Source organism: Elephantulus edwardii, unplaced genomic scaffold (assembly GCF_000299155.1).
Source record: "Elephantulus edwardii isolate Elephantulus edwardi_28Jun2011 unplaced genomic scaffold, EleEdw1.0 scaffold00176, whole genome shotgun sequence".
NCBI classification, from domain to species: Eukaryota; Metazoa; Chordata; class Mammalia; order Macroscelidea; family Macroscelididae; genus Elephantulus; species Elephantulus edwardii.
The window spans coordinates 4,460,379-4,472,832 of NW_006399926.1; the positions used below are offsets into that span (position 1 = coordinate 4,460,379).

The 12,454-nt window shown below is 39.9% G+C and overlaps 1 protein-coding gene and 1 non-coding gene across 3 annotated transcripts in view; both read left to right on the forward strand.

Annotated features, from left to right (window-relative positions):
• The window catches only part of NUP210L (nucleoporin 210kDa-like), a 191,842-nt gene that overhangs the window by 100,988 nt on the left and 78,400 nt on the right, over positions 1-12,454 (forward strand). For both annotated transcript variants that reach the window (XM_006895862.1, XM_006895863.1), the window contains exon 17: positions 8,037-8,229. In XM_006895862.1, coding sequence (XP_006895924.1) covers positions 8,037-8,229 — 193 coding nt within the window. The remainder of the gene's footprint in view (positions 1-8,036; positions 8,230-12,454) is intronic.
• TRNAK-CUU lies at positions 729-801 on the forward strand. Its single transcript has one exon. It is a non-coding gene; the product is annotated as a tRNA-Lys (tRNA).

Genomic DNA, 12,454 nt, shown 5'->3' on the forward strand with positions numbered 1-12,454 from the left:
CTCAGCATTTCTTAAGCTCAAGGAACTGAAGAACAAATTCAAACCTTGAGTTGCTATAATCAAAGATGCTTTAGGCAGAATATTAAATGATCCAGGAAGTATTAAAAGAAGATGGAAGGAATATACTGAGTCATTGTATCAAAAGGAATTGGCAGATACCAAAGAATTCAATGAAATAACTTACGAGCAAGAGCCTATGGTGATGAAGGAAGAAGTTCAAGAACAACTAATATTTTGTTAATGAAATTCTAGTAAGAAAAAGCAGTGACAGGAATTTTCACAGGGCCAAAACAACGGTAATAGTCATTTAAACAATCCCCACCCTATGCCATTGCTTAGAATCAATAGTTCCTTCTTGCGGAAACCATGGGCAAACATCTTTTAAAAACAATAAAAATTTCTTTAAATTTTTTTTAGTTACCCTTATACCTCGTGCCTTGAGGGAATCCCTGATACCCTTTACAAACAATTCATGTTCACTTTATCCCTGTCCCATAATTCGCTGCCCTTACCTCCTCTCATGCCTGTCTCACAGGGCGGGTAATCCCCTGGCAGCAGCTCCATGCCTGTCTCACAGGACGAATAATCCTGCAGTTGGCAACAGTGCAAGTCTTCACTCGTGGTCCCAGACTCACGGCAACTCAATGGATGGACCGGCCCGGTCACTTCTAGTGGGCAGCGTTCATCGTCCTTCCCTGTTCCTGGGCCCCATGTTAGGCACCAATTATGCCCGGCTAGCTCAGTCGGTAGAGCATGAGACTCTTAATCTCAGGGTCGTGGGTTTGAGCCCCACGTTGGGCGCCAGTTATGCCCCAGCCTGAGGGGATCTTCAACGGTGACCCTAGGAGGGGAAGAACGAGAATGGGGTGGGGGACAGGAGGCACAAAAGCAGGAAGACAAGTCAAATCTCCAATCAAGTCTTCCTTTTATTGAAAACACTCACAGTATATATATAGGAGCACAATGGGGGGAGAAGTACGCAATGGGGGAGAATAACATGTCGTTTCCAGTAAGCTGAAAGTTATCTGGTAAACAGAAACTTAGCAGGGCATTCCCAGTAAACCAAAACCTATCCTTCCCAGGGCGGGGCAACATGTCCAGACATGTCCTTAGAGAATTACAAAATGCTTCAGCTAGGTTGAACTAGCAGTCTCCAACAGAGAAAGACATCATCATTGGAAGGATGCAGGTACAGTGCAGGAGAGGAAGACCCCGGATGAAGTGTACTGACTCAGTGCCTGGAGAAATGGGATTAAGTGTCAGCGATGATGAGACTGGCTCAGGATAGGGCAGGTTTCAGAGCTAATGTATATAGGGTCATTATGAGTTGCAGGTGACTCAATGGCACATAACAACAGCAATAATCCATTATATATTATGAGACATTTTCATCAGCTGGTGGATATGATTGTTTTCACATTTAGGCCATTATGAAAAATGCTGCCATGAACATTCTTGTGTAGGTTTTTTTTAATGTAAACATATGTTTTCAGTTCTCTTGAGTATATACCTAGGACTGGAATTACTAGGTCATAGGTCATCATGTTGCACTGATACCCAAAAGCCCATGTGTCCCCACCAGCAGCTACTCAAGAGAATGATGAGCAATTTCTTCCCATAAAGATTTACAGTGGTTTAAAAAAAAAATAGGGGGAGGGGTCGACAGGGAGAAAAATGCAATGAATGAATGGAAATCCAAAATCTCTGTAAACGTTCATTAAAATTAATAAAATTTTTAAAGTAAATTTAAAAAAAGAAATTCTGTAAAAAAAAGAGTTAAAAAAGATTTACAGCCTTGGAAACTTGACAGAGGATTGCTGAGTCAGGATAAGTAGCAGTGTGCTTTATGGTAACTGTGGTTCACCTTTTGACAAACTGCTAGGCTATTTTCCAGAGAAGCCAGACATTTTTATGCCTACCAACAATGCAGATTATGTTCCATTTTTCTCCTCGTTTTGTCAATATTTGTTATTGCTTAAGCAACAAAAAACAAAATAAATCAATGAGACATCATAAGTATAAACTACTTTGTACATCAAAGATCTGTATCAACAAAGTGAAAAGACAGCCAACAAATTGGGAAAAATCTAGGAGAGATTATATATCTAATAAAGGTCTAATATTAAAAATACATAAAACACTCTACAACTTAACAAAAGAAAATTATAAGCAGCCTAATTTAAAAAATGGGCAAAGGGCTTGACATTTTACCAAAAAGGATATTTAAATGGCTGACAAACACATGAAAAATGCACAATATCCTTAGTCATTATTATTATGTGCTCTCAAGTTTTTTTACTTATAGCAACCTTATGTATAACAGAACAAAACACAGCCTGGTCCTACACCTTCCTCATAACTGTTGCTCTCTTTGAGCTCTTTGTTGCAGTCACCATGTCAATCTAACTCCTTGAGGGTCTTTCTCCATTTTTTTTATCTACTTTAAACAAGTATGATATTCTTCTCCAGGGATTAACCCCTCCTGATAATATATTCAAAGTAACTGAGATGCAGTCTTCACAGTCTCTCTTCTAAGGAGCATTCTGGTTATGATTCTTCCAGAATTAGTTCTTCTGGCAGTTCATGGTATATTCAGTATTCTACACCAACACTGTAATTAAAATACATAAATTATTTGGTCTTTCTTATTCATTGTTCTCAAGGTCAGCCACAACTTGCTGTGATCCACACGGTCAAATGCTTTTGCATAGTCAGTAAAGCACAAACAGACATTCTTCTGGTATTCCTTACTTTCATCCAGGATCCACCTGACGTCAGCAGTGATATCCCTGGTGCCACAGCCTCTTCTAAATACTGCTTGAAATTCTGGCAGTTCCTGATCAATGTACTGTTATAGCTGTTTTTGAATGATCTTCAGCAGTATTTTGCTTGCATGTGATAATAAAGATATTATTCAATAGTTTCCACATTCAGTTGGATCACCATTGTTGGAAATGGGAACACATATGGACCTCTTCCCATCTGTTAGCCAGACAACTGTCCTCCAAATTTCCTGGCATAGGACTAGGGAGTGCATACAGGGCTGCATCTGTTAATTGAAACAAGTCAATTGGTATCCCATCAATTCCTGGGGCCTTTTTTTTGCCAGTGCCTTCGATGCAGCTTCTACTTCCTCCTTCATTACAATTGCTCCTGTTCATATGATACTTATTAAAATTTTTCAGTGTCAATCAATTCTTTCTGGTACAGTAATTTTGTGTATTCCCTCCATCTTCTTTCGATGCTTTCTGGGCCATACAATATATTGCCCATAGTGTCTTTCAATATTGTGACATGAAGCTTAAATTTCTTTTTTAGTTCTCTCAGCTTGACAAATTCAGAGTGAATTCTTCCCTTTTTTTATAGCTATCTGCACATTCCATTATAATACTTTGCTTTGTCTTCCAGAGCTACCTTTTAAAATCTGTTCAGATCTTTTACTTTGACATGTTTTTCTTTTGCTTTGGCTTCTCGATGATCCAGTGCAATCTTTAGAGTCTCTTCTGACATCATTACTATTTTTTCTTTCACCTCTATTTTTACAATGACGTTTTGCTTTCATCATGGTTAATATCATCCCACAATTTATCACAAGTTGTGGCTGACATTGAGAAGAATGGGAACCCCAGAGCACTTAATTGCGCTCATGCAGACCTATATCTGGACCTGGAGGCTGTTGTGTGAACAGAGCAGGGGCACACTACATGGTTTAAAATTGTGAAGGGAGTGCCTCAGGGTTGTATGCTACCTATTCTATCTGTATGTTGAGCAAATTATCCAAGAAGCTAGACTCTATGAAAAGGAGTGTGGTATTAGGCTTGGAGGGAGACTCACCAATAACCTACATTATAGCAAATAAAAACTGCTGTTAAGGTTGTGGAGAAACTGGAACCCTTACTCATTGTTGAGGGGAGTGTAAGATGGTGCAACCTTGTGGAAGGCAGTATGACACTTTCTAAAAAAGTTGCAAATAGAAATACCATTTGACCCAGGAATTCCATTACTGGGAATATACCCTAAAAAAACCATAACTTCCACTCAAAACAGATATATGCATACCCATGTTCACAGTAGCAAAGGGATGGAAACCACTCAAGTGCCCATCAATAAAGGAATGGATAGAGAAGATGTGGTATAGTCACACAATGAAATACTATGCAGCAATGAAAAACAAGGAACTCGTGAAATATTATACAAAATGGGTGACCCTGGAGGACATTTGCTGAGCGAAATATCTCAGTCACAAAAGGATGAAAACTGTATAATGCCACTGTTGTAAAAGAGGACTGACATTGGGGTTGGGGGAAACTAAGAAAAGGGGATAAATAATGTACACTGCATGGAAACAGATGAGGAAAGAACTGCTTAAAAGGAATATATAACTAGATATTATTTGTGTGATAACAGCTGCATAGTAAAGTGGACTAGGGTTGGGGTGGGGAATTGTACAACAATGAAAGATTTTTTTTTCTCAAAGAGAAAAGTGAACTGAGAGGGGACAAGGAGGAAAATGTGCAACAATGAATGAATGGAAATCCAAGTTCTCTATAAATTTTCATTGTTGTTGTTGTTAAGTGCCATCGAGTCATTTGCTACTCATAGCGACCCTATGTACAAGAGCTCTAAATGCTCTTCTATCCTGTGCCAACCTAGCCATCTCAAACCCACTTATTCCTACCGTTCCAGTCACAGAATCGATCCATCTCATTGAAGGTCTTCCTCTCCTTCGCCGCCCCTCCACTCTGCCAAACATGATGTCCCTCTCCAAGGACCAGTCCCACCTTGTAACATGCCCAAAGTATGTCAGACGAAGCTTCAGAATCCTTGACTCCAAGGAACATTCTGGCTTCACCTTCTCCAGGACAAACTTGATTGTTCTCCTAGCAGTCCATAGTATATTCAACACTCTTCTCCAGCACCACAACTAAAGACATCAATTCTCTTTCTATCAGCCCTATTCACTGTCCAACTCTCTGATGCATAGCACGTAATTGCAAAGACTATAGCCCAGATCAGGCACACCTTAGTTTCCAGCCTGACGTCGTTGCTCTTCAGTACTCTTGAGAGGTCCCTCACAGCCGACTTTCCCAATGCAATTCGTCTCTTGATTTCCTGGCTGCTGTTACCAAGAGTGTTGATTGTGGAGCTGAGCAAACTAAAACTGTTAACTATCTCAATCTCTTCACCATCCATACTGATGCTGCCAATTGGCCCAGTGGTGAGAATCTTTATTTTCTTGATGTTGAGCTTCAATCCATATAGGAGGCTGCAGTCCTTGATCTTCTGCAGCAAGCGCTTCAGGTCCTCCTCAGGTTCAGCAAGCAGCGTTGTGTCATTTGCATAACGCAGGTTGTTGATGACTCTTCCACCAATCCTGATGCCACATTCCTCTTCGTACAGCCCAGCGTCTCAGGTGATCTGTTCTGCATACAGATTGAAATTAAATTAAATTGTCAATTTTTTAAAAACCCTGCATTATGCTGATGACACAACTTTTCTTGCTGAAAGTGAGAAGGATTTGTTGCAGAAGATTAAGGAATTCAGCGTTTAGTATGAATTGCATCTCAATGTCAAGAAGACAAAGATTCGTACCACTAGACTGATAGGCAGCTTCATGATGGATGGAGAGGAAATTGAAACTGTCGACAGCTTCATCTTGCTTGGATCCACAATTAACACCCTTGGTACCAGCAGTCAGGAAATTAGGAGACATAGTGCACTGGGAAAATCTGCAGTTAGGGACCTCTTCCAAATTAACGATGTCAGTTTGAGGACTGAGGTGCATCTGATTCAGACCATAGTCTTATCACTTGCTATGAATCTGAGAGCTTGACAATGAGTAAGGATGACAGAAAGAGTTGATGCCTTAGAGTTGTGATATTGGAAAAGAGCACCCAACATCCCATGGACGGCCAAGAGAGCGAACAGATATGTCTTGGAGAGGGTGCAGCCAGAGTGCTCTTTGGAAGCAAGAATGATGAGACTTTGTGTTACATACTTCAGGCATGTTGCTAGGAGTTACCATTACTTGGAGAAGGACATGATTCTGGGAAGGGTAGGAGGGTCTGTGTAGGAGAGGAAGACTCTCAACTAGGTGGATTGACACAGTGACTGCTGCAACGGACTCTTGTGTGTCAGGAATTGTGAGGATGGTGCAGGATAGAATAGGGTTCAGATCTTTTGTTCATAGGATCACTATCAGTTGTATGTGACTCGACGACAACTAACAACCACAACTACAATTCATTGTTCAGCTTTCACTTTTAAGGTAATTGAAAACAACGTACCTTGAGTCAGGCACACTTTTGTCTTCAAAATGACATTTTTGCTTTTAAAAACTGTAACGGAGTCTTTTGTCACAGATTTCCTCAGTGCAATACATAATTTATTTGATTTTTTGACTTGTGTTTCTATGAGCACCGATCATGGATAGAAATAAGATCAACTTTTTAAAAGCTTCTGTATTTTCTCTCTTTGCCATGTTGAATATTGGTCCAGTTGTGAGGATTTTTGTTTTCTTTATGTTGAGGTGTTCAAGGCTGTTGATGTTCAAGGGTCGTAATGAGTCACAAGCAATTTGATGGAGAGGGATGTCATGCTTGGAAAGGTGAAGGAGAGGAAGACTCTCAACCAGGTGTATTGACACAGTGACTGCAACAATGGGCTTGAGTGTGTTAGAGATTGTGAAGTTGGCACAGGATAGGGCAAGGCTCATATCCATTGTTTTTAGAGTCACTATGAGTCATACTCAACAGCACCTAACAATAATAATAAGCAAAGTATGTGACAGGAAGTTTTATCATCTTTACCTCCAAGGAACACTCTAGCTGCACCTTCTCTAAGACATATCTGTTTGTTCTTTTGGCACTCCCATCTCCCCCCTCAGAGCTTCCTAATAATAACAGAAACTAAAAACCTAATGATGGTTACCGTGGGTGAGGCCTGGGCCAGCATATAAGAGGAAAGCAAGCAATATTCATTGACACCAATAATTGTGAAGCTACTCTCACTTTACTCTGAAGTTCATGACAAAGGGAAAGATGGATTTAAATATACTTTCAGGCTTTCTAGTATAAACCTCCTCCCCTTTATTCCTTTATTCCTGTTTCCTCTTCTCTGCGGCAGAGTGTGTGCTATCATCACGTTTCCACATACTCAGTCTACTTCAATCCGTTGAAGCTGTCCAACCACCCTGTCTCGGGCATTGAGAGTCCTTTCAAGCTGGTTCCCAGTCCTCTCAGCATCACCCTACAAGTCTGATGTGCTTCTTTGTTTTCTGACACAGATGATACATTTTGAACTCAGATCTGGAGTCAATAGTGATGCCAAGCAGGTTTTGGTCATCCTTTGATTTTAAAAATAAGTTGTTTACATTTTCTTCTGTTCTTTATTTGATTTTCTTTTTTCCTGAGTCTTTTTCTTTTTTCCAAACAGTTGTGGTAAATATATATGTAACAAACATTTGCTGTGTCAGCATTTTGTACATGTACTCTTCAGTGAGGGAGCTCTTGTGGCCCAGTGGTAAGGCACTGCACTGCCAAGCCAAAGGTACACAGTTTGAATCCACCAGCTGCTCTCTGAGAGAAGGATAGGGAGTCTCCTTCCATGCCATTTATTGCCTCTGAAAACCCAATGGAGGGTCAGCTATGAGTTGGTTCCAACTCAACAGTACTCAACAACAACATATACCGTGAACTTCCTCCCCCTTATTTATATATGTGCATCTACATCATGATAATGAAAACAACAACAAAACCTCATAATCACTGCAGTCAAGCTGGTTTTATCCTACAATGACCCTCCAAGAGGATACGCTCTATTGGCTTAGCAGCTGTGCATCTTGATAGACTCCCATCTTTCTCGCTCTACCCAGTGGTGCATTCAACCTGGAGGATATGCTTAACCTTTTGGTTGGTATCATGATGTGCTATAGTCTAACCTACAGCTTACACCAGCTCCTCAATGATGTTAATTATGCTCATCATGTTCTTCAACCATCACCATTGTCTGATTTCCAATCTTTTCTTTTAATGCAGATTCCAGTGTCAAGCCTAAGAGACACAGTCCTAGAGCTGACTGTGTTTGATCAACACAGGAGAAAGTTTGATAATTTCAGTTCATTGATTCTAGAGTGGAAATCCTCTAATGAAACACTAGCCTATTTCGAAGATTATATGTCAGTGGAAATGGTAGCAAAGGATGATGGCAGTGGGCAGACTCGGCTACATGGTATTGTGACAATTTTAAAATCTTTTCATTTACCTACTAAATTAATTTTCACAAAGAATTCCCTTGTAGGAGAAAGTTTTCTTTTTTCATTTTATTATATATTGTTTTTTATCTTTGGGTCCAAAAACAACAATGCAGAATAATCTTTGCCTAGGATCCAACATTTCTCACAAGAATAAAAAAATTGAATTCTTTTTAAAGTGTATTGTCTATTGTCGTTGTATTGTCTATTAAGTGCCTAAAATTCCATAAATATCATTAATTTATTAGAAAAATTTAATATCTACTATGTGTAAGGCCCTCTACTAAGCACAGGAGATAGAATAGTGAATGAAACAGACAGAATCTCTCCCTTATAGTCTGACTGGAGAAAGCAGACTTTAAAGGTTACAATTGTGTTAAGGATTCTTAAAGGCAAATATAAGGTGCTTTGAGAGCGTTTGTTATTGTTGTTGCTGCTGTGTGCCTTAAAATCATACCTGACCCTTCAGCGTGTTTCCAGAAGCAGTAAACAGGGGAATACAGCCTTCAGTACGGATAACATCTCAACATTAAGAAAACCACACCACAACAAGATAAAGGTAAATAATTCAATAGAAAAATGGGCACAGGATATGAACAGACACTTCATCGAAGAGGACATTCAGATGGCCAACAAGCACATGAAGAAATGTTCAAAATCCCTAGCTCCAAGAGAGATGCAAATTAAAACAACTATGAAATATCATCTCACCCCAGTCAGAATAGCAAAATTTAACAGAACAGCAAGCCACAAATTCTGGAGAGGTTGTGGAGAAACTGAAACCCTTATTCACTTTTGGTGGGAGTGTAAAATTGTGCAACCACTCTGGAATGCAGTATGGCGCTTTCTCAAAAAGTTGCAAATAGAGATACCATTTGACCCAGCAATTCCACTGCTGGGAATATACACCAAAGAGACCATAACTGACATCCAAGCATATATATTCACACCCATGTTTATTGTGGCTTTGTTCACAAGAGAAAAGAGATGGAAACAACCTAAGTGCCCATCAACAAACGAATGGATAGAGAAGCTGTGGTATATTCACACAATGGAATACTATACTGCATTGAAAAACAAGGAACTCATACAATATTATTCAAAATGGGTGACCCTGGAGGACATTATGCTGAGTGAAGTATCTCAGTCGCAAAAGGACAAATACTGCAAGGTGCCACTGTTGTAAAACAGGACTGATATCGGGGTTGGGGGGAGACTGAGAAAGATGGGTTCAATAATGTAATACTGCATTGAAACAGATGAGGGAGAAAACTGTTTGAAAGGGATATGTGATTAGGCATTTTTGTCATGACAGGAGTCTAGAGTGAAGGCTACATGGTGGAGTGGATCTGGGGGAGGGTTTGTAAAACAATGAAAGAATTTGGCTTTTACTTTTCCAAGAGGGTAGTGTGCTGGGTGGGAGGGTTGGGAGGGGAGAAAAGTGCAACAGTGAATGAATGGAAATCCAAAGTCTCTGTAAATTTTTACCGAAGTTAATAAAAAAAATTTTTTTTTAAAAAGAAAACCAAAGAGCCTCACCACAAGGCAAACAGAATTGTAGCTGTTAATGATTTCATATTACTTGAATCAACAGTTAACACCCTTGGTACCAGTAGTCAGAAAATTGGAAGAACTATTGCATTGGACAAGTCCACTGTCAGGGACCTCTCCAAAATACTGGAGGCCAATGATGTCAGTTTGAAGACAAGGTGCACCTGATTCCGGCCATGGTCTTGATCACCTACTACACTTCAGAGAGCTGGACAATGAATAAGGATGACAAAAGAAGAATTGATGCCTTTGAGTTGTGTTGCTGCAGATGAGCACTGACTATCCCATGAACTGCCAAAAGAACGAATATGTCCTGGAAAGGGTGCAGCCAGAGTGCTCCTGGGAGGCAAAGATAACGAAGCTTTGTCTTTCATATTTGGACATGTAGCTAGATCAGGCTATTCCTTGGGAAAAGACACCATGCTTGGAAAGATGGAGGATCAGCAAGGAGAGGAAGAAGCCCCAACAAGATTAATTAATATGGTGACTTCAGCAATGGGCTCTAGTGTGTCAGGGATGGTGAAGATGGCACAGTATAGAGTTCAGAGCTGTTGTTCATAGGTTTGTTATGAATCCTATTCAACTTAATGGAACCTAACAACAATAACAACAATAATTCTGAGAAAGTAATAAAGGGGGAAGAGAAAGTGATAAGACAAGGAAATAACAAAAATGAAAAAAAGAAGATTGGTGAGACTGGCTTTAAAATCAGCATGCCTCGGTCTCTCATCAGATAGCCATCAATCAAAGTTTCTACTGGGGGTGCATGGTGAGGGGTAAGATCCACATTTATTTCAGATATCCATGACTGTATGCCCCAGGGCTAAGGATCTTCAGATAAAATCTGGAAGTGACATTTTATTTTATTCTATGCAATGTAATTCTATGCCTAGTAATAAAACTGCATTATTGAGAAAAGAAAAAAAGAGAGAGAGAGAGAACAAGAGACACTAGATGAGGTCTAAGAGGGCAGCAAGCCTTCATGTGCAAATGTTCTTTAGGCTGCTGCTTGTATCACACTTGCTGATACCCAATTTACAGAGTAAGTCATTTGTCCAGAACCAGAGTCAAGGGAGGCAGGAGCTATTCAAGGGCGTGACTGCAGTAGGCATGACGCTTCACAGGTCTTTAGCCTTCCATAAATGGTTTGAGAGAGGGGAATTGTCATGGAGTTGAAACTGACTTATAACTAACATTCCATTAGGTGTCTGAGACTGTCAATCAAACATGAGAAGATTGCCCATCTTTCACTCATGAACCAGCTTGTTGCTTTCAAACTTCCCTACTTTGAGTTGGCAGCCCAAATCCTATCCTCTTGGCCACTTGAGCTCTCCATACATTATCTGTTGTTTTTGTTAGGTGCTACTGAATTGATCATGATTCCTAACAACCCTATGAACAACTATGAATGCTATATATAATCTAGGAGGCCAGAAATCCAAAATCAGAGCATGGACTCTAAGGAAAAGTACCCTCTATCCACTCTGGGACAATTTTTATTTTTTTAAATCTTCATGTGTGATCTATTTTTCCTCTTTTCCTTCTTGCTTACTGTAGTGTTTAATCTGGTTTTTTTTTGTATCTCAAAAGTGATTGGTTTAAAAGAACCCTACACAGAGGTGGACTTAAAGCACTTGTTGCAAAAAATAAAAGAATGCACTTTTGGTATGGATTGCATCTCAAAGTCAAGAAGACAAAGATCTTTACCACTGGATGTCCATTTTATATGTTGTTGTTGTTGTTATATGCCGTCGATTCGTTTGCGACTCATAGCGACCCCATATACAGCAGCCCTAAACCGTGCTCTATCCTGTGCCAATCTCATTGCCTCTGACACACCCATCCCGAGTACCCCAGTCACTGAATCAATCCACCTCATAGAGGGCCTTCCCTTCCTGCGCTGTCCCTCCTCTCTACCCTTAAGGAGTTTAAACTTGATCTAGGGAACAGGTAAATAAGTAAGAAACACACTGCTTTAAAATTGATTCTATCTAAGAGACACATATCTAAGAGAACTGCCATTAGGGTTTCTAGAGATATAAATATTTGGTGGGCTGCCACATCTTTCTGCCACAGAGTACAGTTCAAAACAGCAACTATTTGGTTAGCATCAAAGCATTTAACCACTGTGCCACCAGGCCTCCCTAAGGAATATTAATTTAAAATGTTTGAGTAAGGACATGACTAACATATAAGAACAATATAAAAGCATGAGAGTTCCCCCAAATGCTATCCTTCTATTTCCAATCCCTACTTATATCTTTTTTTAATTAATTCATTTTTTTAATTTATTATTAATTTCAATGAAAATTTACAGAGACTTTGGGTTTCCATTCATTCATTGTTGTACTTTTCTCCCCTCCCAACCCTCCACCCTAGTACACTACCCTCTTGGAAAAGTAAAAGACAAATTCTTTCACTGTTTTACAATCCCTCCCCCAGGTCCACTCCACTATGCAGGCTTCGCTCTAGACTCCTGTCATGACAAAAATACCGAATCATATATCCCTTTCAAACAGTTTTCTCCCTCATCTTTTTCAATGCAGTATACATTATTGAACCCATCTTTCTCGGTCTGCCCCCCAACCCCGATGTCAGTCCTGTTTTACAACAGTGGCACCATGCAGTATTTGTCCTTTTGTGACTGAGATA